At 43.4% G+C, this 25,825-nt stretch overlaps 1 protein-coding gene across 1 annotated transcript in view; it reads right to left on the reverse strand.

Moving 5' to 3' along the window:
* LOC119965319 (cytochrome P450 2U1) overlaps nucleotides 1-9,158 on the reverse strand; it is a 31,641-nt gene extending 22,483 nt beyond the window's left edge. Inside the window, exon 1 of the mRNA XM_038795906.1 lies at nucleotides 8,645-9,158. Coding sequence (XP_038651834.1) covers nucleotides 8,645-9,122 — 478 coding nt within the window. The 5' untranslated portion in view covers nucleotides 9,123-9,158. The remainder of the gene's footprint in view (nucleotides 1-8,644) is intronic.
* Between the last annotated feature and the right edge of the window lie 16,667 nt (nucleotides 9,159-25,825).

Raw genomic sequence — 25,825 nt, forward strand, 5'->3', positions numbered from 1 at the left:
TATTTACAGTGGTATTCTTAGTTACACAGAAAACATTTAATTTACATTTATCGTTAACAGGAAAAGCCATGTCGACCTGATGATTTTAAAGGGTGAGTAGGATGTTCTTCTTTTTAATGCATGGGAAGGGCCTGTGATCCTCCAGGTGTAGGGCCAACGTCACACTCTCTCCACTGTTTTGGGCATGTATTTCCCTTCTTCCCCGTGGTTATTCCCCCACCTCTTCTCCTTCCCCCCCTCCCCACCTTTCCATGCCTTCCCCACCTTTCCACCGCCATCTCCCCCCCCCCCCCCCCCCCCCCCCCCCCCATTCCACCAGGTGATCAGAGCAGCGAAGGCCAGGCCGTCCGCCCCTTTCCCTGTGAATACCTCTGGTTGCTCTGACACCCCAAAGACCACCATAACCATGGGCATGGTGCCATCTTAACTCTGACAACCATGGACATAGCCTTTAAGAAGGCTGTCCAAAACCCATTGAGTCTGGGCAGGACCAGAACATGTGAGTGTAGTTGGCTGGGCCCCCCCTGACACCACTCGCACATATCCTCCACCTCTAGGAAGAATCTTCTCATCCTTTTCTTGGTTAGGTGTGCTCTGTGTACCACCTTGAGCTGCACCAGGCTTAGATCTGGGAGAAGGAACTGAGGACACTGTTGCTAAATTTGCAGGTGATACAAAGATATGCAGAAGTCCAGGTAGTGTTGAAGAAGCAGGGGGCCTGCAGGACTTGGACAGGCTAGGAGTGGGCAAAGAAGTGGAATACAATGTTGAAAAGTGTGAGATTATGCACTTTGGTAGAAAGAATGGAGGCACAGACTATTTTCTAAATGGGAAATGGTTTTGGAAATCAGAAGCGCAAAGGGACACAGGAGTCATAGTTCAAGATTCTCTTAAGGTTAACATGCAGGTTAAGTCAGCAATTAGGAAGGCAAATGCAATGTTAGCACTGATGTCGAGAGGGCTAGAATACAAGAGCAGGGATGTACTTCTGAGGCTGTATAAGGCTCTGGTCAGACCCCATTTGGAATAATGTGAACAGTTTTGGGCCCTGTAACTAAGGAAGGATGTGCTGGCCTTGGAAAAAGTCCAGAGAAGGTTCACAAGAATGATCCCTGACAAACTCCGCGTTGTCCCAGTTTGGGGCATATATATTTACCAGGGCCCCTTCTGGGGTCCCACTGTCCATAACGACTCGCATCTCCCCCCCCCATACAGGTCCGTCACCATGAACACAAGTGCCCTGTTAACCGTATGGCGACCCCTCTGCCCTACTGTCGAAGTTGAATGAAAGGTTTGTCCCACCCAGTCCTTCCTTACTCGCAGTCGGTCTTTCTCTTTTCGGTATGCATCTCTTGTAAGAAGGCTATGTCCACCCTCAGGCTCTTGAGATGGGCGAGGACTCTGGATCTTTTCACCAGTCCATTGAGGGCTCTCACATTTCATTTAGCTATCCTAATGGGGTGGGGCGTTCTGCCCATCCCCTCCTATGGGTAAGCCATACTCACTCTGTGTGCCTGGCCCTGTTCACCTCGGCCAGCCCTCTCTCTCGGACCAATCAAAATGGCCGCAGTCTACTTCCTCTTTTTCCGTCGCCACGTGAAACCGGTTGTAACCAGCACTCTACCCTCCCCCATTCTCCACCCCCTCTGCCCATCCCGCTTCCCTCCCTGGCCTCCTCCTTTGTCTCTACCCTCATTACCTCCCTTCTTGTTCTTTGCTTCCCCTGAATTTGTTTATCCCCTTTTGCTTTTATGCATTTTGTCCACCTCAGGATCCGCTCCTTATCCTGATATTTGTGGAGCCTCACAATTATCACCCGCAGTGATTCCCCAGCCTTGGGCCGTTGCCGAAGTGACCTATGGGCACGATCTACCTCCGGGGTTTTGGCGAAGCCCTCCTTGCCAACTAGCTTTCCGAGCATCCCTGCAACATACTTTGTGGGGTTCTTCCCCTCAGTGCCCTCTGGTAGCCCCATGATCCGCAGGTTTTGCCGACATGGTCTGTTTTCCTGGTCGTCGACATTTTCCCTCAGCCCTTTCTGAGTCCTGAACAGTCTTGCCTACTTCAGGTGCCGCAATCTGATCACCCAGGTCCGTGGCAACTTTCTCGAGGTCTGGAGATGTTGCCTCTTGGGTCTTGAGCCTCCTCTCCATTTTATCCATAGCCTCCTTCATGGGGGCCATCGCAGCCTCCACCATGGCTGCCGTGAGGTCCTCCTTCATTACCCCCATGTTTCTGGAATTCGGAGGTGATAAAACTCATCATCTTTTCCATCCGCACCTAGGTCTCTGCTGGAAATTCTGTGGGGTCGGCCATCACAGGTTGTTACACCACGTGTGCTTCCCTGCTCCGAGGCTGAGGTTTCTCTCTCCTTGTTTTTGCTGCTTTTCCTGCTGGATTGTTAGTTCCTTGGCATGTTGGTTGGCACTGGGGTTGATGAGGGATTTTCTGTCCGTTTAATGCCAGTTTGTTGGGGTTAAAGGTCATGGTCAAAATTCTTCGACAAGAGCAACCTTTTGTGCAACCGCTCAGCTCCTGGCTGCCACCGGAAGCAGCAAGGCATTTTGTTGACTGTTTCCCACAGGGTTGCCACATTCCGCTGATTTCTGTATGCGTAGTTTTCTTTCCTACCGGTATGACTGAAGTGATACGTATGTAAGGCAAAGACAAGTAAAACGAGCTGCATGCAGCACACAACATTGACTGTGAGAGCCATGCACTCCCTCGCATCGAAAGTATAACTATCATTTGAAGTTGATGAGTTCTTTTTTAAATTCAGAGTACCCAGTTATTTTTTCCAATTAAGGGGAGCTTGGCCAATCCACCTAACCTGCAGATCTTTGGGTTGTGGGGGTGAAACGCACACAGACACGAGGAGAATGTGCAAACTCCACAGTGACCCGGGGCCGGGATCGAACTCGGGTCCTCAGTGCCGCAGGCAGCAGTGCTAACCACTGCTCCATCGTTCCGCCCTGAAGTTAATGACAGTTCTATTAATATATAAATGATTAAGCATTTTCTTTAATTTATGAAATATTCGGCATGTATTAAATGTATTTAATCTTATTAATGGGGTAATTTCACAGTTACTTCATTGCAGTGTTAATGTAAGCCTACTTGTGATAATAATAAAGATTATTATAATAATTAGAGAACAAGCCTGATTTCAATCTTGATGCTCACTGGGATGAAGGAGGCCACTCACTAGCCTAGGTTGCCCATCACCGGTGTATCTGCATCAGATAGACTGCAGCAGTTCAAGCCAGCAGCTCACCATCACCTTCTCAAGGGCATGTAATGATTTATGACTATGTCCACATTCCATGACAGAACAAAATAATCAGCAATGTGATGGAATGGGTCATGGACAGAGCTACCAAGAGGCATTTTCTCACCAATAACCAACTCACTGATGCTCTGTTCAGAGCACCTACCAAAAATAGATATTATTTGAACATAAAAATTAAGGTTGTATACCTGTTTGAAAGAACTATCAGCTGGGCAGAGCAGTGCCACTCAGATTTTTAGGGCTCATAGCAGTGTGAACATTAAAATTGACTGTAAAAGTTTCTATTGATAAGTAAAGCTAAAAAAAATGACAAAAAAGAATGTTGGTCTGAAATGGGGGAATTCATAAAGGGGAAATGGTTGAGGAACTAAATTCGTACTTCTGTCTTCATAAAGGAAGATATGAATAATGTACCAAAGTTCTGGGAAATACAAGTTTTAGGGAGGAGCTGAAAGAAATCAGTATTAGCAGAGAGATGCTTTGGGGGAAATTGATGGAGTTAAAGGTGGATAAATATCCAGGGCCTGATAATCTTCACCCTAAAGTACTGAAGGAAGTGGCCCTAGAGAAAACAGGGAACTATAGCTAACTAAACACTGAGCCTAACATCGGAAGTAGGGAAGTTGCTAGAGTCCATTATTAAGGATTTCACAGAACAGCATGTGGAAAGCTGCAATATAAGACAATGTCAGCATGGATTTAAGAAAGGGAAATCATACTTGACAAATCTACTGGAATTCTTTGAGGATATAACTAGTAGAGTTGGCCAGGGAGAACCAGTGGATGCGATTTGTTTAGGCTTTTGACAAGGTCTCGCATAGCAGATTTCTATGTTATGTTAAAGCATATGTGATTGCGGGTAGTGTCTTGAGATGGATAGAAAGCTGATTAGCAGACCAGAAGCAAAGAGTTGGAATAAATGGGTCTTTTTCCAAATGGCAGGCAGTGACGGGTGAGGTAGTCTGGGACCCCAGCTGTTCACATTATATATTAATGATCTGGACGAGGGGACTCAGCGTAGTATCTCCAAACTTGCAGATGATACAAAATTGGATGGGAGGTTGATCTGTGAGGAGGATGCAGATGCTTCAACGTGATTTAGACAGGGTGAATGAGTGCGCAGATGCATGACAATGACAGATGCAGTATAAGTGGATAAATGTGAGGTTATCCAGTTCAGTAGCAGAAATAGGAAAGCAGATTATTATCTGAATGGGTGTAAATTGAGAGAGGTGGATACTCAGCGAGACCTTGGTGTCCTCGTGCATCAGTCACTGAAAGTAAGCATAAAAAGGCAAATAGTATGTTGGCCTTCATAGCGAGAGGATTTGAGTATCGGAATAAGGTTGTCTCACTGCAATTGTTGGTAAGGCCTCATCTGGAATATTGTGTGCAATTTTGGTGTCCTTATCTGAGGACGGATGTTCTTGCTTTCGAGGAAGTGCAGCGAAGAATTACCAGGCTGATTCCTGGGATGGCAGGACTGCCCTATGAGGAGACATTAAGTCGGTTAGGATCATATTTGAAGTTTAGAAGAGTGAGCAGAGATCGCATTGAAACATATAAAATTCTAACAGGGTTGGGCAGATTCAGAAAGAATGTTTCTGATGTGGGGGAGTCCAGAACTAGGGTCATAGTTTATGAGATTAAGGGGTAAACCTTTTAGGACTGAGGTGAGGAGAAATTTCTTCACCAAAAGGTTGATGAATCTGTGGAATTCTCCACCACAGAAAGTAGTTGAGGCCAAAACGGGTTTGATTTTAAAAAGGAATTAGATATAGCTCTTGGGTCTAATGGAACCGGGGTGGGGGGTGGGGATTAGGATATTGGACTTGATGATCAGTGAATGGTGAAGCAAGCTTGAAGGGCTAAATGGCCTACTCCTGCTTCCATTTTCTGTGTAATCAGCAGAACATTAAGGAACTGCTGGAGGTAGCTTAGAAAGATGTAATTAATTTATCTATATTTTTACTTCTATGGAACAAGAATAATAATCACTTATTGTCACAAGTAGACTTCAATGAAGTTACTGTAAAAAGCCCCTAGTCGCCACATTCCGGCGCCAGTTTGGGGAGGCCAGTACAGGAATTGAACCCGCGCTGCTGGCATTATTCTGCAGCCAGTTATTTAGCCCTCTGTGCTAAACAAGCCCCTATAATGCTCTTGTGACTTCACTTACAAACTACAAGCCTATTTTGAAAAATGTATCTAATAACAGATAATTCACCTGGAACTTTAACTCTGCTTCTCATTCCACAGAAGCTGTTGGACCGGCTGAGTGTTTCCACCACTTTCTATTTATATTTCAGATTTTCAGTATCCACTTGTTTCGAGAAAAATCTAGGCAGAGATACCAGGAGAGCTCCTTCCTCATCTTCATGGTGTGAAGATGACTGTGACTTATATAAATTTGGCTGAGCATGTCAACCTGAGCAGGTTGATATGCTCTGTAAAAAAACAACACCTTTGACAATGTCACACTCCCTCATTACTGCCCAAATGTGTCAAAGTTATAAAATTAAGTTCCATGCCAAGCTATCTGTAAATAACAACAGATTTTGATTTGTACGACAATCAGTCTGCTTATGAAAAGAGCCTTTTTGTTTGTTCAAATTAGGAGTTAACTGAACTATAACGATGACATAATACTTCGCTCGGGGGCATGTTGGTGCATTATGCTGTGCCACTATAATAGCACAAAACAATGCTACAAACAACACAATAGTACATTTTTATTTTCCATATGCTTTTGTACCATCCTTACATCTTCACCCTCTCCCAAGTGATCTAAGTCATAATGCTGTGTGATGAATCACGTTTCACCTTTCTTTCTAACCACAGAGGAAGAGCTAATCTTTGTCAGGCATCGTGCTCAGCAACCAGACTGAGCTGTGGCATGGCTTGTGACTTGTATGTTTATTGGATGGGCAACAGTTCCAGCTATGACTGCAATCTTCCCGAGTACTGTATTCTAACTATTGCTAGTCATTACAGAATTCGTTTCACAAGAAATTGATTCTAATCTGTTCTATAAATTACCCTGTGATTTTATACAGTGCTCGTTGTTTTATCAATTTTGATTTTTCAGGAACCAGTCAATATTTTTGAGGCAGGTGGGTGGTGACAACTTTATTCCCCTTTAGATTTATGAGGGGAGGCCACTGGAATTTTTTTTTATATTTGGGGTTTTTTGGTTGGGGAAAGGGGATTTTGCTGTATTGTCCCTTTGAAGAACTTTCCTTGCATTGTCTCTCCACCTCCCAGTTTTTAAAATCTTTTTAAGTGAACGGTGCTTACTCTTGTAGCCTTTCTGGGCTTCGATTATTCTATTTAATTGAAACATATGGTATTTTATGTGGTAACCATTTAACTAGCAAGCATTTTCTGTTTTCATTTCAGATCTGCATATATAGGTGCAAAGGTGTATGAATGCCACTCGGAGTGACCCTTCTTTTCAGTTTCTACCTTAAGTTAGGAAATCCTTGGCATCCCAAAGCGAAGATGAAAGATCAAGTAATACATTTGTCACTGACTGTTTCTCCCTCTGCTTTCTTTGTTCCTGTTCTTAAGTCACAGTTTGTTTCTGTCCTGTTTCACTCTTTGTTCCTTACTTCCCTAATAGCACAGTGGTTAGTACTGTTGCTTCACAGCACCAGGGTCCCAGGTTCGATTCCCAACTTGGGTCACTGTCTGTGCAGAATGTGTACATTCTCCCTCTGTCTGCGTGGGTTTCCTCCGGTTGCTCCGGTTTTCTCCCACCAGTCCCGAAAGACGTGCTATTAGGTGAATTGGACATTCAGAATATTCCTTCTGTGTACCCGAACAGGCGCCGGAATGTGGAGACCACAGGCTTTGCACAGTAACTTCATTGCAATGTAAGCCTACTTATGACAATAAAAATTAAATTATTAAATTAACACTCCTGAAGAGCCAATGATCATCTGGGAAGAACTCAGAAGTTAGAAAACATCAATCCCTTGTCTGTATTTGGAATATGGATAATATTAAAGATTCATGACTTTTAATTAAAATTGTATAATTGGCTGTGGATGAAATTATCTTATTCAAGTTAAAATTTTCTCAAACTACAAACCACTGAACAAGATCAGGCAACTGTACAGCTTTAAAATGCAGGCTTTATGAAAATGTAATCTTGTTCGTTATCAAGTCATTAATTGCCGAGGAAAATGGAGGACTGTAGTGTTATTTTTTGTTCAGAAATTACACCTCTTCACACCATGTCCATTTAATAATAATCTTTATTAGTGTCACAAGGGCAGCACGGTGGCACAGTGGTTAGCATTGCTGCCTCACGACGCCAAGGTTCCAGATTCAATCCCAGCTCTGGGTCACTGTCCGGGTGGCATCTGCATATTCGCCGCGTGTTTGCGTGGATTTCACCTCCACAACCCAAAGATGCGCGGGGTGGGTGGATTGGCCACGCTAAATTGCCCCTTAATTGGAAAAAATGAATTGGGCACTCTAAATTTATTTTTAAAAAACAAAAATTAGTGTCACAAGTAGACTTCCATTAACACTGCAATGAAGTTACTGTGAAAAGCCTCTAGTCGCCACACTCGGGCGCCTGTTCGGATACACCGAGGGAGAATTCAGAATGTCCAATTCACCTAACAGCACATCTTTCATCGACTGCATTTATTTCACCACACGCAATATCAAGTGTTCAACATATCCTCATTAGGGACAGCTTCACCACACTATATCACACCTTGATGGGTACTCAACTTTTATGCACCTTTTCCTAGTCTAATCTTGGCCCACTGTGCTGTTGTGAAGTTTAAGGGAAAGGACATAATTTTTCGATTAAGACAATATTTGAGTTCAACAATTTCAGATCATAAACACCGCTCCTATTTTTTTGGACAACTATTGTAAATGATTCTGCCATTGCCATTGACAGCTCGTCCTGACTCATTTTTTAAAAACATGTCTCGTGGCATGCATTTTGCCATGCACAATCATCCTTTTATCATTTAGTCTTTCCAGCTTTCTACCCTCTCAGTCCTGCTGTATTGTTCTTTCCTCCCTTCAGTCCTTTCTGTCTCTACTTGGTTCAAACCAGTTAGATCTCTAGCATTTTCCCAGTTGCAATGATAGGTCACTGACCTGACTTTGCTTCTTGCTCCACTGATGCCATCTGACCTGATAGACATCTCCAGCTTTTCCTGTTCTTATTTCATATTTCCAGTATCTTGTTTTTTTCTCTATTTAATCAAAGGGCACTGGCACTCTCGTTATTGAGTCATTGTTTTATCACCCGCACTTTTCTTAACCAGTTGGTTTCTGTCACCCACTGGCACTCCCTTTAATCGGTTGTTTCCCTCTCTCTCTAACCTTTACGCTGGGTTATGATGGTGATCAGAGGGATGGTGGGTCTGTCGGAGAACACCTCGGCGTTTCGCTGCAGCGCATCTCTAACCATCCGGAAACCACTGAGGAGCACCAGGAGGCGGCCGCCCAGGTGCAGGCTGCAAACGTCGCCGTACACCTCGCCCAGGGCGGTGAGCTGCAGATGCGGCGGGAGCTGTGCCCCGCGGCGCGGTAGACAGGAGAGCAGCGAGCCGATCAGCGGCCAGTAAGGCGGGCCGGGGGGGAGCCGGCTCCGGCCTCGGGCCCTGCAGCGCTGCAGGAGGTAGCGGCTGAGCAGGAAAGCAGAGAGCGCCAGCAGGACGACCGTCAGCCACTGGCCGGCTCCGGGGAGCAGTCCGGCTGCCGGACACCGGCCTGCTCCGGGGGACAGTCCGGCTCCCGGACACTGGCCGGCCGCGGGGGACAGTCCGGCTCCCGGACACTGGCCCACCGCTGCCGCCATTTTGTCGCTGCTGCCACCGCCTGGCTCCGCCCGTGACGTCAGGGGCAGGCCGGGGTCAAAGTGCAAAGATGACTTCTGCACCAAGGGGCCTGGTGAGAGCCAGTGGAAAAGTGGGGCCACAATCAATGCAGAAACTCAGCGACAGAACCAATCAGATTTACCACATTAAAACAACTTGCTGCTGCCTCCTCCATGTGCGGCAGAGGAGGCAGACAGCGAAGAGCCTCTCAAATGGATCTGACGAAAGATTGGCAGAGGCTCTCACACTCTCCCAAACATTAAAATACCTGAGACCAGTGGCGGACTGGGTCAAAAAATATTGGTTGCCAGGAGACAAAGGGGGCCCACCCACAACTACAATGCTATCATTTAATTTTCATAACGAATAAATAAAAATTTCAAAAAATACATATGGAAAAAAGGGTGCAATTAAATTTTTTGTGGAAAAAATGCGTATTTCTTAGTAATTACAGTGTACATGTACTGTACATATTACTGGCAGTAGATACCAAAAGTAAATACAGAATGTTATAATTGAATTTTTAATTTAAAATTTTTTTAAAGTAATTGGTTGATATTTTTAAATAGTTTACTGCACAATTTACACATTAACAGATAGTTCAAAAGCACAATAGAGCATTGCATGCAGTCCACTATATTCAGAGCAATCGTTTGTGTTCGCTAGATGATTGTGCGAATCTGTCAATAATTGCTTCTGCATCCAATTCATCTAACAATTCCTTTTCAATGGATAGCAACATGTATGATTCCAAATTCTCCTCAGACAGCGAATTTCTTAACCTTGTCTTTATGATCTTTAGCTTTGAAAATGTCCTCTCACGTTGGACTTGAGTAACTGATAGTGTGCAGATGACTTTATAAAGTTCATAAAGGTTATCATATGCCTTGTCATGAAGTCTGTTGGATGCCAGAATTTTTAGTACACACGATGGGCAAGTGCTGCAAATTTTACAATTGTTGCAACTGGAATCCATATTCTCACCATCATTAAGCAATAGCTTTAATACATCAAAGTTTGAAGCAAAAGTTTGGGCAGCACGGTAGCATTGTGGATAGCACAATCGCTTCACAGCTCCAGGGTCCCAGGTTCGATTCCGGCTTGGGTCACTGTCTGTGCGGAGTCTGCACATCCTCTCCGTGTGTGCATGGGTTTCCTCCGGGTGCTCCGGTTTCCTCCCACAATCCAAAGATGTGCAGGTTAGGTGGATTGGCCATGATAAATTGCCCTTAGTGTCCAAAATTGCCCTTAGTGTTGGGTGGGGTTACTGGGTTATGGGGATAGGGTGGAGGTGTTAACCTTGGGTAGGGTGCTCTTTCCAGGAGCCGGTGCAGACTCGATGGGCCAAATGGCTTCCTTCTGCACTGTAAATTCTATCTATGTAAAACAATTCCAATATTACTTGATCTTTGCTGATTTGTGGAAACAGCTTAATAATACCTTCCAATGCTTCATCTTCAAGGCCCTTCTCTGCAATAGTTTTAAACTTTGCTTGGTCCAAGCAGGACAAATCTTTATACAACTGTTTGTGTTGTACAAAGCGTGATTCTAGTGACTGGACAATGCGATCCATTATTAGGTTAAACACATTTACTCGAAAATCAGCTAGAGAATCTGAGGAATTTCTTTCATCATCAATAAGCTCATCTGCCATTCTTTTCTTCTTCCTCTGCCTCTTAACTGGCAATGCTGTTTCCAATGCATCAATTTCCAATGTTTGATTTTCATCCATATTCATCTGTGAAATCCTGTCATTACATTTATTTACAAATTCCAAAGCCTTGCTGTGAACGTTATCAAATGTTCTTGACTGTTCCTTCAACTGTGTTGTAGCTGAATCTACCTAACTCCATGCAGTAAACATATCTAAACCACTTGTCTGTAGATAACTTGATAACGGGGTTGTAGTTTCAAATATATACAAGTAAGTAAATGTGTCAATATGGTTTCAAACTTTAGAAGACTTTGAAGTAAAACATTTGCTTCATGTTTTGTTTTTGCATCAAACTTTTCTGAATCTTGTATAATTGATAAGCATGTCAATAGATTTACGAAAGTACTGGCAACGGCATCATCAAAATGTCCAAATATAGTTGTTGCTGCATTGGATTTTCCTGACCATCTGGTCTAAGCAATTAGCTTTAATCATTTCATTTTTTCTTGTCCTAGATGCTTTCCAACAACTTCTATCCATACAGCCATTCTCTTGTATGATGCTTTCACAAAAGTTGCTATATTCTGGAGCAAATTGAAAAAAGAAACTGCAGGCACACATTTTGTTGTTTCAGTTATCACCAAATTCAAGACATGGGCATAGCACCATATATGAACATGTTGATCAGCCACATCAGCAATTTTACTTTGTAAACCATTATACTGGCCATGGTAGCTTGCAGCGCCATCTGTGCTATCAGATAAACATTTTTGGGGGTCAATTTTAAGATGCTCTAATGTTTCAATCAATAGATCAAAAAGTCCCTGTCCTGTACCATCATTACTTGGCACAACTGAAAGTAGTCGCTCACAGATAATACCTTTAAGCACATACCGAATAATAATGCTAAACTGATCGATGGATGAATTGTCTTGTGTTGAATCAACCTGAATAGAATAATATTTTGCTTGAGAAACTTCATGACTAATTCTTTCTTATATCATATTCTTCATAAATTTGATTAACATGTTTATAGTTGTTTTACTCAGGTATGTAACAAGTCCACCACGGCCTTTACTTTGAGCCTTTCCTTGTTGCTCTAATCGTTTGATTCTTTGTTTAGACTTGTTTTGCACTGCAGAAACATGAGCTGCCATAATGGGGTCATATTTTGCCATCAACTGCACTGCAGCTAAAAAATTGCCATGATTCAGAACCTCATTATCTAGAGTGTACGCCAATTCATTTCTGTGACCTCGAAAAGGAAGTGCTTGCTTGCCTAACATCTTTATGATGTCTATAATCCTCATGACAATACTTATCTGTTTCAATACTTCTTCTTTCCTTTTAATTAGTGATGCTGCAAAAAATTTATCTAAGGTGCCATCATTAACCACACTGATATATTGCTGAGCATTTCTGACATGTGTTGTTGTCGATTCATGTAAAGTCAAGCTCTGGCTAATACGCCTGTAGTCACTAAAGCCACGCTTGCGCTTTTCAAGGAGACACATCCAGAGTGGGAAGTTGAACCTTGGTAATTTGGTGCAGTGAGGTAATCAGGAAAGGTAAGTGGAAAATCTAATTCTGCTGTTTTTCAGTTAAAAGTGCAGTGTGTAGCTTAGTGTCTGATTGGTTGAAGCTGGCCCCACCCTAATTGCTGAGAGGCAGTTATCTGTCAGTCACCCGAGGCCTGTTTAGGGGCACATTGTATTCTTCTCTTTGAAGTTTAGGTATTTTTTGAGTCATCGGTTAGCTGAGGTCTGCATAAAAGACAGACAGAAAGCGCACTCAGTAAGCTTGCGCTTTTCAAGGAGACACTTCCGGAGTGAGGCAAATCCAGAGTGGGAAGTTGGACCTTGGTAATTTGGTGCAGTGAGGTAATTCGCTGCAGAGTGAGAGAAGGTGCTTTTTCGGAGGTGCTTTTTAACCCTGGTAAGCGACTGGTAAGTAGTTTCTCTTTTTCTTTTCATTGTCTAATTTATTTATTTTTATTTTGAAATTGTAGTTGTTTAAGTTTACATAAGGTTTAAGACATGGCAGGAGATCCCAGACCCGTGTCATGCTCCTCGCGTGCGATGTGGGAGCTCAGGGACACATCCACTGTCCCTGGCTATTTCACGTGCAAGAAGTGTGTTCAGTTGCAGCTCCTGTTAGACCGCTTGACGGCTCTGGAGCTGCGGATGGACTCACTTTGGAGCATCCGCGATGCTCAGGAGGTCGTGGATAGCACGTTTAGCGAGTTGGTCATACCGCAGGTGAAGCTTACTGAGGGAGATAGAAAATGGGTGACCAAAAGACAGAGCAAGAGTAGGAAGACAGTGCAGGTGTCCCCTGCGGTCATCTCCTTGCAAAACAGATATACCGCTTTGGATACTGTTGAGGGAGATGGCTCACCAGGGGAAGGCAGCAGCAGCAAGGTTCATGGCACCATGGCTGGCTCTGCTGCACAGCAGGGCAGGAAGAAAAATGGCAGGGCTATAGTGATAGGGGACTCGATCGTAAGGGGAATAGACAGGCGGTTCTGTGGACGCAATCGAGACTCCAGGATGGTATGTTGCCTCTCTGGTGCAAGGGTCAAGGATGTCTCAGAACGGCTGCAGGACATTCTGGGGGGGGAGGGTGAACAGCCAGCTGTCGTGGTGCACATAGGCACCAACGATATAGGTAAAAAAACGGGATGAGGTCCTACAAGCGGAATTCAGGGAGTTAGGAGATAAACTAAAAAGTAGGACCTCAAAGGTAGTAATCTCAGGATTGCTACCAGTGCCACGAGCTAGTCAGAGTAGGAATGTCAGGATAGATAGGATGGGGCAGCACGGTGGCCTAGTGGTTAGCACAGCTGCCTCACGGCGCTGAGGTCCCAGGTTCGATCCCGGCTCTGGGTCACTGTCCGTGTGGAGTTTGCACATTCTCCCCGTGTCTGCGTGGGTTTCACCCCCACAACCCAAAAATGTGTAGAGTAGGTGGATTGGTCACACTAAATTGCCCCTTAATTGGAAAAAATAATTGGGTAATCTAGGATAGATAGGATGAATGCGTGGCTCGAGAGATGGTGCAAGAGGGAGGGATTCAAATTCCTGGGGTATTGGGACCGGTTCTGGGGGAGGTGGGACCAGTACAAACCAGACGGTCTGCACCTGGGCAGGACTGGAACCGATGTCCAGTGTTTGCTAGAGCTATTGGGGAGGGTTTAAACTAATGTAGCAGGGGGATGGGAACCGATGCAGAAAGTTGGAAGGTAGTAAAACAGGGACAGAAGCAAAAGGAAGTAAGGGGAAAAGTGCAAGGCAGAGAAGATATAGTCAAAAATCAAAAAGGGCGACAGTACAAGGTACAGTGACTAAGGGGAGCTCAGTGAATAGGCCCAGTAATACTAAAAGGACTAAAACTGGAGATGTTAAGATTCAAAACAGAGGTAAAAAAACCAACATTAGTGTACTTTACCTGAATGCTCGTAGTATTCGGAATAAAGTAAATGAGTTGATGGCACAAATCATCGTGAATGACTATGATTTAGTGGCCATTACTGAAACATGGTTAAAGGATGGTCACGACTGGGAGTTAAATATCCGAGGGTATAAAACTATTCGGAAGGACAGAGTGGACGGTAAGGGAGGTGGTGTTGTTCTGTTATTTAAGGATGACATCCGGGCAATAGTAAAGGATGACATCGGTGCTATGGAGGATAAGGTTGAATCCATTGGGTGGAAATCAGGAATAGTAAGGCGAAAAAGTCACTGATAGGCGTAGTCTATCGGCCACCAAATAGTAACGTTATGGCGGGGCAGGCAATAAACAAAGAAATAACCGATGCATGTAGAAATCATACAGCAGTTATCATGGGGGATTTTAATCTACATGTCGATTGGTTTAACCAGGTCGGTCAAGGCAACCTTGAGGAGGAGTTTATAGAATGTATCCGCGATAGTTTCCTAGAACAGTATGTAATGGAACCTACGAGGGAACAAGCGGTCCTAGATCTTGTCCTGTGTAATGAGACAGGATTGATTCATGATCTCATAGTTAGGGATCCTCTCGGCAGGAGCAATCACAATATGGTGGAATTTAAAATACAGATGGAGGGTGAGAAAGTAAAATCAAATACTCGTGTTTTGTGTTTAAACAAAGGAGATTACAATGGGATGAGAGAAGAACTAGCTAAGGTAGACTGGGAGAAAAGACTTTATGGTGGAACAGTTGAGGAACAGTAGAGAACCTTCCAAGCGATTTTTCACAGTGCTCAGCAAAGTTTTATACCAACAAAAAGGAAGGACGGCAGAAAGAGGGAAAATCGACTGTGGATATCTAAGGAAATAAGGGAGAGTATCAAATTGAAGGAAAAAGCATATAAAGTGGCAAAAATTGGTGGGAGACTAGAGGACTGGGAAATCTTTAGGGGGCAATAGAAAGCTACTAAAAAAGCTATAAAGAAGAGTAAGATAGAGTATGAGAGTAAACTTGCTCAGAATATAAAAACAGACAGCAAAAGCTTTTACAAATATATAAAACAAAAAAAGTGGTTAAGGTTAATATTGGTCCTTTAGAGGATGAGAAGGGAGTTTTAATAATGGGAGATGAGGAAATGGCTGAGGAACGGAACAGGTTTTTTGGGTCGGTCTTCACAGTGGAAGACACAAATAAAATGCCAGCGACTGATAGAAATGAGGCTATGGCAGGTGAGGACCTTGAGAGGATTGTTATCACTAAGGAGGTAGTGATGGGCAAGCTAATGGGGCTAAAGATAGACAAGTCTCCTGGCCCTGATGGAATGCATCCCAGAGTGCTAAAAGAGATGGCTAGGGAAATTGCAGATGCACTAATGATGATTTACCAAAATTCACTAGACTCTGGGGTGGTCCCGGTGGATCGGAAATTAGCAAACGTGACACCACTGTTTAAAAAAGGAGGTAGGCAGAGAGCAGGAAATTATAGGCCAATGAGCTTAACTTCGGTAGTAGGGAAGATGCTGGAATCTATAATCAAGGAAGAAATAGAGAGGCATCTGGATAGAAATTGTCCCATTGGGCAGACGCAGCATGGGTTCATAAAGGGCAGGTCGTGCCTAACTAATTTAGTGGATTTTTTTGAGGACATTACCAGTGCAGTAGATAATTGGGAGCCAATGGATGTGGTATATCTGGATTTCCAGAAAGCCTTTGACAAGGTGCCACACAAAAGGTTGCTGCATAAGATAAAGATGTATGGCATTAAGGGTAAAGTAGTAGCATGGATAGAGGATTGGTTAATTAATAGAAAGCAAAGAGTGGGGATTAATGGGTGTTTCTCTGGTTGGCAATCAGTAGCTAGTGGTGTCCCTCAGGGATCCGTGTTGGGCCCACAATTGTTCACAATTTCCATAGATGATTTGGAGTTGGGGACCAAGGGCAATATGTCCAAGTTTGCAGATGACACTAAGATGAGTGGTAAAGCAAAAAGTGCAGAGGATACTGGAAGTCTGCAGAGGGATTTGGATAGGTTAAGTGAATGGGCTAGGGTCTGGCAGATGGAATACAATGTTGACAAATGTGAGGTTATCCATTTTGGTAGGAATAACAGCAAACGGGATTACTATTTAAACGATAAAATATTAAAGCATGCCGCTGTGCAGAGAGACCTGGGTGTGCTAGTGCATGAGTCACAGAAAGTTGGTTTACAGGTGCAACAGGTGATTAAGAAGGGAAATGGAATTTTGTCCTTCATTGCTAGAGGGATGGAGTTTAAGACTAGGGAGGTTATGTTGCAATTGTATAAGGTGTTAGTGAGGCCACACCTGGAGTATTGTGTTCAGTTTTGGTCTCCTTACTTGAGAAAGGACATACTGGCACTGGAGGGTGTGCAGAGGAGATTCACTAGGTTAATCCCAGAGCTGAAGGGGTTGGATTATGAGGAGAGGTTGAGTAGACTGGGACTGTACTCGTTGGAATTTAGAAGGATGAGGGGGGATCTTATAGAAACATTTAAAATTATGAAGGGAATAGATAGGATCGATGCGGTCAGGTTGTTTCCACTGGCGGGTGAAAGCAGAACTAGGGGACATAGCCTCAAAATAAGGGGAAGTAGATTTAGGACTGAGTTTAGGAGGAACTTCTTCACCCAAAGGGTTGTGAATCTATAGAATTCCTTGCCCAGTGAAGCAGTTGAGGCTCCTTCATTACATGTTTTTAAGGTAAAGATAGATAGTTTTTTGAAGAATAAAGGGATTCAGGGTTATGGTGTTTGGGCCGGAAAGCGGAGCCAAGTCCACAAAAGATCAGCCATGATCTCATTGAATGGCGGAGCAGGCTCGAGGGGCCAGATGGCCTACTCCTGCTCCTAGTTCTTATGTTCTTATGTACAAAGGGTGATGGATTCAAAGTGTTGGAAAACTCAAAGGCTAAGCAGTATGAACAATATAAGCATCTATTTTCTTTGTTATATGTTAGCCATTTTCTTGGGACTGAGTCATTCATAATTTTCCTCTCATACAAACAAGCATCAAATGGCAGATCATCAAGTGGCTGAAGTGGATGTTCAGCAAAAAACTGTTTTAGCTTTGCTCGTGATGGATATTGGAAGTTTCCAGTAATTGATATTTCATTTTCTTGCGTAAGTTCATTTACAGGATGTGCTTCAGAAACCAAGTCATTTATGCTTGAAGGAATATCTCATTCCCTGTCACTAGTTGAAGTTGTGTGTTCAGATGTTGCAACTACAGGCAGTACAGATACCGGAACAAGGAAGCCAGAAGAAATATTGGGCCTGGGTTGATTAGTAATGGATGCACTTGTACTTGTCTCTACATTCAAAGTAGCTCTTCTCTGTTCTTGTAACTCGCATGTCATTGCATCATCACCATGAGCATTGTTTCTTGCTTCTTGATTATTTGTTGCAGAACTGGATATTGATGTGGATTGTGCTTGTGGTATTATAAACTCTGTAATAGGCCTGCATCGCTTGGCTGATTCCTTCCTTTCTGCTTCTTTTTGTTCTTTGCGTTTTAGTGACCCAGATTTATGCTTTTTAGAATGCAGGTACAGCAAGTGATTAGGAAGGCAAATGGAATGTTGGTGTTGATTGCAATGGGAATAGTATAGAAGGAAGTTTTTCTACCATTGTATAGATGAGACCACATGTGGAGTGCTGTGTACAGTTTTGATCTCCTTACCTCAAAAATGATATAATTGCTTTATAATCAGTTCAGTGAAGGTCCACTTGATTGATTCCTGGAATGAAGGGGTTACCTTGTGAGGAAAGGTTGGGCAGGTAGGACTTCTATCCATTGGAGTTTAGAAGAATGAGAGATGATCAAAATGTAAAATAAAAAGTCTTGAGGGGACTTGACAGGTGCTGAAAGGATGCTTCCCTTTATGAGAGAGACTAAAACTAGGGGACACAGTTTAATAATAAGGGGCCTCATTCAAGACGGAGATGAGGAGAATTATTTCTCTCAAAGTGTCATTAATCTGTGGAACTCTCTTCCTCAGAGAGCTGTGGAGGCATCGTCATTTAATATTTTTAAGGCGGACATAGATGGATTTTTGATTGATAAGGGAGTCAAATGGTTAAGGGGTAGCATGAAAAGTAGAGTTGAGGCCACAATGATTTTATCAAATGACAGAGCTGGCTCAAGGGGCCAAATGGCCTATCCCTGCTCCTAATACCTATGTTCATATGCATGCTCATATTCTACTATTCTCGTCCATTGAAGAGGATAACTCATATCCACGCCACAGGATCTGCAGAATAAGTGGGTTTAATAAGGATACGGGGAGTCCACACCAAGTACAATAAAGAACTTTGATTCATTTACAATTACAGTACATACACTTCCCGGTAGATCGCTACTCGGTCTCTTTCTGGTCGATGCCTTACTGGCCGACCTTTTATACAATGCTGAATGGAGTCCCCCTTCCCTCCCCCACCGGTGGAGCTCGTATTCTGTGAGAACCACTGGGAAGGTAGTGATTCCCACCCTTGAGTCCCGTGCAGAATATTACAGTAGGTCCTCCCTGGACTTTTGTTAGAAGCAGTAACTGAGGATCGATACAGATACAGTAACATGGCAGATGGTGAACCTCATCTGCCCCTCTTTCAAAGAGCCTTGTTTCAAAAAATGACCCAAATCAGCATTTCTAAACCAGACGGCAAGCTGTCAATTGCCTCTGGTACCAGATATAACATGCATATATAATAAATAAAATACTTGCATTGAATTTATGTATAAATTAAAAAAAATAAAAGGACCTAACTCTGAATTATCACATTTTTGATACATTCTGCATTACAAAAAAGTTTATTTGTGTTTCCAGTTTGCATGTTCAGGTTTTATATGTCAATTTGCAGGAATTATGTATAATCGTGTGCAAAAAGATGCAAAAATGGTGAACCAAATTTATTTAATGCAAAAACAGCACATTTCCAATAAACAGTAATGATAAATTTGCATGTAAAACTGAAAGAATGGTTTTGGTCTTTGTGATTTTAGAGCAGAGTTTGCAATAAATGGATTTATTTTTACTATAATTTTGCCAGTATACTCATCTTTAAAACAAACTGTAACTTAAGATGTGTAGAATGAAGACAATTCTTTCAGCTGTTGTTTCTAATAATAAAAGAATAGCCTCTTATAGCATATTCTGAATAATTTACTGTCTCAGCTATGTTAGAAACAAAACTAGTTACGACCATAAAGCCTGTTTCCATACCAAAGGCATTTTTGATTACCATGGTGTAGCTAAACTACTCAAATGGATTTAGAGCACGTTGATGATTTTTGTTAAAATACTCACTTGAAACCTTAAAGTACAGCATTTCCTTTTTATCCCTACAATAAAAATATGGCTCTTACTTTTCTTAACATTTTTTTAGGATTTCTTTCATGAAAATGCAATCTAAATGGAGAAGGCAGGAACTTACAAATCAGATGTTAAAAGGCCACATGTAACTTCAAAGCCAGAGGCTGCCGCCCCCAGCATCAGGAGCACAGATTTTCCATTGGCCATAAAAGTAACAATAGCAGTAATTTTTTTTGTGCAACTGCTGTGTTTAAGTGGCCTCTGGTGACAGCAATCACTTCAGTCAATCAGCAGAGTGTATTACACATGTGACAAATGCCCATGGATCTAGCAAAGCTGAAAGAGAGAAAGAGAGAGGGCAATCAACTTCTTTTGAGTGGCAGAATTTCACCAAATGCAGTGTGCCATTTATGTCATCCATGCAGCAATAAAGGTCCCATCTGAAAGTGCCATCCATTTCAAGAGCTGAAAGGAATTTCATTCACAGATTGTGCAGATGGTGAGTGCCATACATCAATGCATGCTGCCCAGGCAGCAACTGTGATTATTTTGTTCACAAGCAATGCAGGCAACTTGCAATTATCAACAAGTGCTGGATGGTTGATTGATGCACAGGGGGTAGCTGCTCGTATCAGGTTGATTGATGCACAGGGGGTAGCTGCTCGTATCAGGTTGATGACTCTGTTCCATCATCCAAAGTCAGAGGCTGAAAGTGTTCATGATTTAAATACTTTTTTCACTCATTCCATCGTGACAATTCTTTCAGGTTTAGTCAATACTGCAATTTCTATCCTTTACGTTTTTTTACAGAATCACTGCAGGAAATATGGTATGTTACAATGGAATGGATGAGTAGGAAAGGTATGTGTGGCTATCGGGTCTTGTCCAGAATGGTTTATGCTTACTAACTGCCTCATGTATTTATTTTACTGCAACACTAGGGGAGACTTCCTACATGTGTGCTGACGCAGTGTCTGTCAGAATTACAGCTACCTCCATTAAAACAAACAAACTGAGTTGACATAGAAGAACAATGGGCGCGATTCTCCGCCCCCCACGCCGGGTGGGAGAATAGCGGGAGGGACTCCCGACATTTTTCATGCCCTCCCGCTATTCTCCCTCCCCACACGCCACGAATCGGCGCTCGCCGTTTTTTACGGCGAGTGGCGATTCTCCGAGGCCGATGGGCCGAGCGGCCGGGCCTTCACGCCCGTTTCAACACGGCAGCAAACACTCCTGCTCGCTGTCGTCGTGAAACGGGCGCCAGATGCCCGTTTGGGGCATCTAGAGGCCCGAATGGCACGGGAGCACCACGACTGTGCTCGGGAGGGGACAGGCCCGCGATCGGTGCCCACTGATCGTTGGGCCAGCGTCCAAAACAGACGCACTCTTTCCCCTCCGCCGCCCGGCAAGATCAAGCCGCCACGTCTTGCCGGGCGGCTGAGGAGAAAGACGCCAACTGCGCATGCGCGGGTTGGCGTTGTCCAACCTGCGCATGCGTGGCTGACGTCATCGGCCGCGTCAGCCGCCGTGACGCTTGACGTGTGGCCGTGACGCACGGGGCCGCGCTCCTAGCCCTGCCCGGGGGGGAAGAATCGGCCCCGGAAGTGGCCGTGAAGGCTGTCGTGGGTCACGGCCTGTCCCACAGCAGCCTTTACGATTCTCCGCATTTGCGGAGAATCTCGCCCAATGAATTTCAAGTTACCCATTTTCAAGCCAGCAGTCCTTAGCCAATTGCAAATTTATATATCTAGCCCACTTATCCCTCTTTATTCTATCTGGCTGCGAATGGTGCGGATGTGAGTCATGCTTCTAGTATGATCCATGGACGTTCCTAAACTGGCAATCAAAGAGCTTTTCTTTCTTGCGTTTCTCTCTGGTAATGTGATATCTATCACAGTTTCAAAGATCTGCGGGCTTTGTGTCTTATAATCTCCTTTAAATTGCTGCTCCTTCTGTCACTGGAATTGTTAGTTGAGCTCTGCTTCCAGCTGTTTTTTTCTCTCTCTCCTCTAATGCTTCTGGCCTCTTAATCCATAGCTAGTGTTGAACTGCTGTACTTCAACTCAATTTCCCTCTCCTCCAGCAGAGGAATACCAGTCAGATGTGGGATTTCTGCTCGAAAGAAAGCACTGTCAGGAATGGGTGGAGTCACAAGGAAAACCCACCCTTTGCCGGTTGGGTCTGGAAAATCTATGCAAATACTTACAATGTCCTAATTCAGGAACAATCAACAATCCTTGAAAGCTGTTTTGTGTTAAAGTATAACTCGAGAATGATCATCCTCAATTGTGTACAGGTATCAATTTTAAAAAAATATCAGTTTACTACAAAGTAGGCGGGAACAAATGCCTTAAAATACACGCATGGTACATTCATTTTGAGAATTGACTTTTCTATCCAGTTACATTGGATTAATTTAATATTTAAAATAATTGAAAATGCAAAGAAAGCACCTTTAGATCATTCTTATGAATGGTGGCCACTGTCTAAACAGTACGTGAGAAGCAACATAATAGTACCACAACTGCTCCAATGAAGATGAGGCCATTAAAGGTCCACAGAATAAAAAATAAACTAGGCACCGGAACGGTTCAATTTAAAGTACAAACAAATCTCATTGGGCAATAGTTTGTTGGAGATGGTATTGTCTTGCATTTAGGTGGTACGAATTTCACCTGCCACTTGCGAGTCCAAGACCGGAACTTATTTAGATCCCAGTTGCCATGGGTATTCCATTATCAGAAGAGCCGTGAATGGAAATACACCGGATAATTGTTTTTCTTTTAATCCTCACTGTGTGACAGAGGGAGGCTCATTGGTGGAAGCAGCTGCAGTTTGTTGGGCAAAATCGGTCCTGGTGATTGCTGCATGGTGATTCTGACTGACATTTGTGTTTGAGATCAAGTGAGATCGGGGTGTCACGGTGGCACAGTGGTTAGCACTGCTACCTCACAGCGCCAGGAACCCGGGTTCAATTCTAGCCTTGGGTGACAGTGTGTCTATGTGGGTTTCCTCTGGGTGCTCTAGTTTCCTCCCACAGTCCAAAAATATGCAGGTTATGCGGATTGCCCATGCTAAATTGCCCCTTAATGTCCAAAGATGTGTAGGTTAGTTGAGGTTATGGGGTTAGGACGAGGGACGGGCTATGGGTAGGGGGCTTTTCCAGAGGGTCAGTACAGATCTGATGGGCCAAATGGCATCCTTCTGCATGGTAGAGATTCTATTCTATGGTTCTTTAGGTTCAAGCTGTCTATACCCTCAGTGGTCAACAAGCATACCAACTTTCACTGTCAGGGCTCACATGCAAAAGATGAGGCCATTCGAATGAGGATTTACAAAAAGGTAAGTAATTAAGGAATAAGATTTGTGTTTTCAGATCGATATAATCCAATATGTGATCACTCTGTCAATCATTCTGTCTAATGAGAACGAATGGGGGAAACTCATTTAACATTTAAATCTGGTTTATCTGGTTAACTATAGCACCTTCATCCTCAGGTTCTGGGTAACTGCCACAGTAAACATATTGTATAACATTTTCTTTGTTTTTCTATATGTGTAAATAATCAGTTCTTGGAATAATAAACATTTGTTTTCTGGTTGATCCTGTCCTTGTTTCAACCAAGTGATTTTGATTTTTAAGCTCATTGATGTGTACCTTTGGCAGAGAATTGGACTATTGTACTACATAATACATAAAAGAATATTTGACATATATAATTTTCTTCCTCCACATGTTGAAATCATTGCATGTTTTGGCTTTAGATATTCATTCATTACAGAGCATCTTGTTAGGAGGAGGAAATGCAGTCCAGCGCTGATCTAGTCTGGTCTGTGAAACTATATGACTCCGCATACATTCTTGTCTGAGCAGGTGAAAAGCCACATATAAGATTGTGGAATTACATTTTGCACACTTACTTCACAGAAAGAGAATATCTGAATCCACCACACCTGGGATAGATGTCCAAAGAGGCTGTTCACAAAATTTACATTGAAGGGTTATTTATTTTGAAATAAGGAACTCTATTCACACTTAGAAAAATATTCAGATCCTAATTGGCTGCTGATTGTTCAAAACATGAATATCCCCACTGAAAATTCCAGTGAATATCAAACAATTAAGTCCCCACTTAGGGACCGCTTTCAGGCATCGATTATATTTTCCCAGCAACGGAATGATTCCCTGTTTAGCCCAGAGGCTGACAGCTACTTAGGGGCAGCCTCACAGGTAGCAGACCACTGTACCGATAGATGAGTACGAAAGTATCAAGTATGGAAAGTATGTAGCCAAATCCATTCCTGTGGGTGGGTTTTTCTCCCACAATGACGGTGCTAACAAATGTGGACCGTCTTTAAATTTAAATTTTTCAGCAAGTTTCCACTTCCAGTTGCTCTCACAATCACCTTTTTGCCTCAGCAACACCAACCTCTCCCAGTGGAGCTGGTGGCCGGCCGGCCAGCCAGTGAGTGCTGAGAACCCTCTCATTGGGCCTCCCACCTCGCTGATCCATCCGCCATCATTCATGGAAACATAGCAAATAGATCACTCAGCCTTCGAGCCTGCTCCCACCATTCAAAATGATCATGGCCGATACTCTATCTCAACGCCATACTTCAGCGCTCTCTCCATGCCCTTTGACACTAAGAGAGTTATAGAACAATGAGATCCAGGAGAATAGGTTCATAGCTCCTTGAAAGTGGAGTGACAGGTGGACAGGGTGGTGAAGAAGGCATTTGGCATGCTTGGTTTCATTGGTCAGGACATTGAATACAGGAGTTGGGATGTCTTGCTGAAGTTGTACAAGACATTAGTACGACCACACGTGGAATATTGTGTACAGTTCTGGTCACCCTATTATAGAAAGGATATTATTAAACTAGAAAAAGTGCAGAAAGGATTTACCAGGATGCTACAGGGACTTGATGGTTTGAGTTATAAAGAGAGCCTGGATAGACTGGGATTTTTTTCCCTGGAATGTAGGAGGCTTCGAGGTGATCTTATAGAGGTCTATAAAATAATGAGGGGCATAGATCAGATAGATAGTCAACATCATTTCCAAAAGGTAGGGGAGTCTAAAACTAGAGGGCATGGGTTTAAGGTGAGGGTGGGAGATACAGAAGGGTCCAGAGGGGCCATGTTTTCACACACAGGCTAGTGAGTGTCTGGAACGAGCTGCCAGAGGCGGGTACAATTTTGTCTTTTAAAATGCAATTTGACAGTTATATGGGAAAGATGGGTATAGAGGGATATGGGCCAAATGCGGGCAATTGGTGGGTAAACTGGGTGGCATGGACAAGTTGGGCCGAAGGGCCTGTTTTCATCCTGTAAATCTCTATGACATCTTTAGAGCCTAGAAATCTATTTATTTCCTTCTTAAATATATTCAGTGATTTGGCCTCCACCACTTTCTGTGGTAGCAAATTCCAGAGGTTCACCACCCCATGAGTGAATAAATTCCTCATCACAGTCCAAAATGGCAGAGCCGGTATCCTGAGACTGACCCTCCCCACCCCAGCCAGAGGAAACAATATCCCTGTATCCAGTCTGTCTTCTCCTTTCAGAATTTTATGCATTTCATTGGACAGTGAAAGTGGGTTAGGGGCCTAGCTCAGATAAAATTGTGCCGGCAAATGCCTTGATGATGAGCGCGGGCTGGGGATGCACGTATAGTCCCGACGTCGGTTTCCCACGAGAAAATTCAGCCCAATGTGCATAAGTCGAAATCTGGATACAGCTGAACTAATTTTAAACAGTTGCACTTTGATGAGCTAGGTTTTTATAACTGTATTTAATCTTGAAACAACCATTTGACAGCTCGTGCTGTGATCTACTCTGAATGATCTGTCAAGCTTGCCTTAAAGGAGAAAGACCGCATGGATAGACGAACAAGGTTAGTAATGAGTTACATTGCAAAATCATTTTAGCAGTTGGCCTTTCAATTTAGAGTATCATTAAAGCAATACCAAGGTTAGGAACTGTTACAGCTGTTGCTCAGCTGGTGGCACCCTCATTTTGAGTCAGAAAGTCATGAGTTCTAGGCCCAGTCCAGAGACTTGAACACAAAAATTGAGGCTGATACTCCAGTACAGTACTGAGGGAGTGCTACACCATTGACGTGCTGTCTTTTGGATGATACATCATTCCATCTGGTCTATTAGGCAAATGTAAATGGTTTTACGGCACTCCCCAGTATGCAGGCCAATACCCACCCAATCAGCATCACTAAAAACAAAAGTGTTGTCATTC

This window comes from Scyliorhinus canicula, chromosome 4 (assembly GCF_902713615.1).
Source record: "Scyliorhinus canicula chromosome 4, sScyCan1.1, whole genome shotgun sequence".
Classification (NCBI taxonomy): Eukaryota; Metazoa; Chordata; class Chondrichthyes; order Carcharhiniformes; family Scyliorhinidae; genus Scyliorhinus; species Scyliorhinus canicula.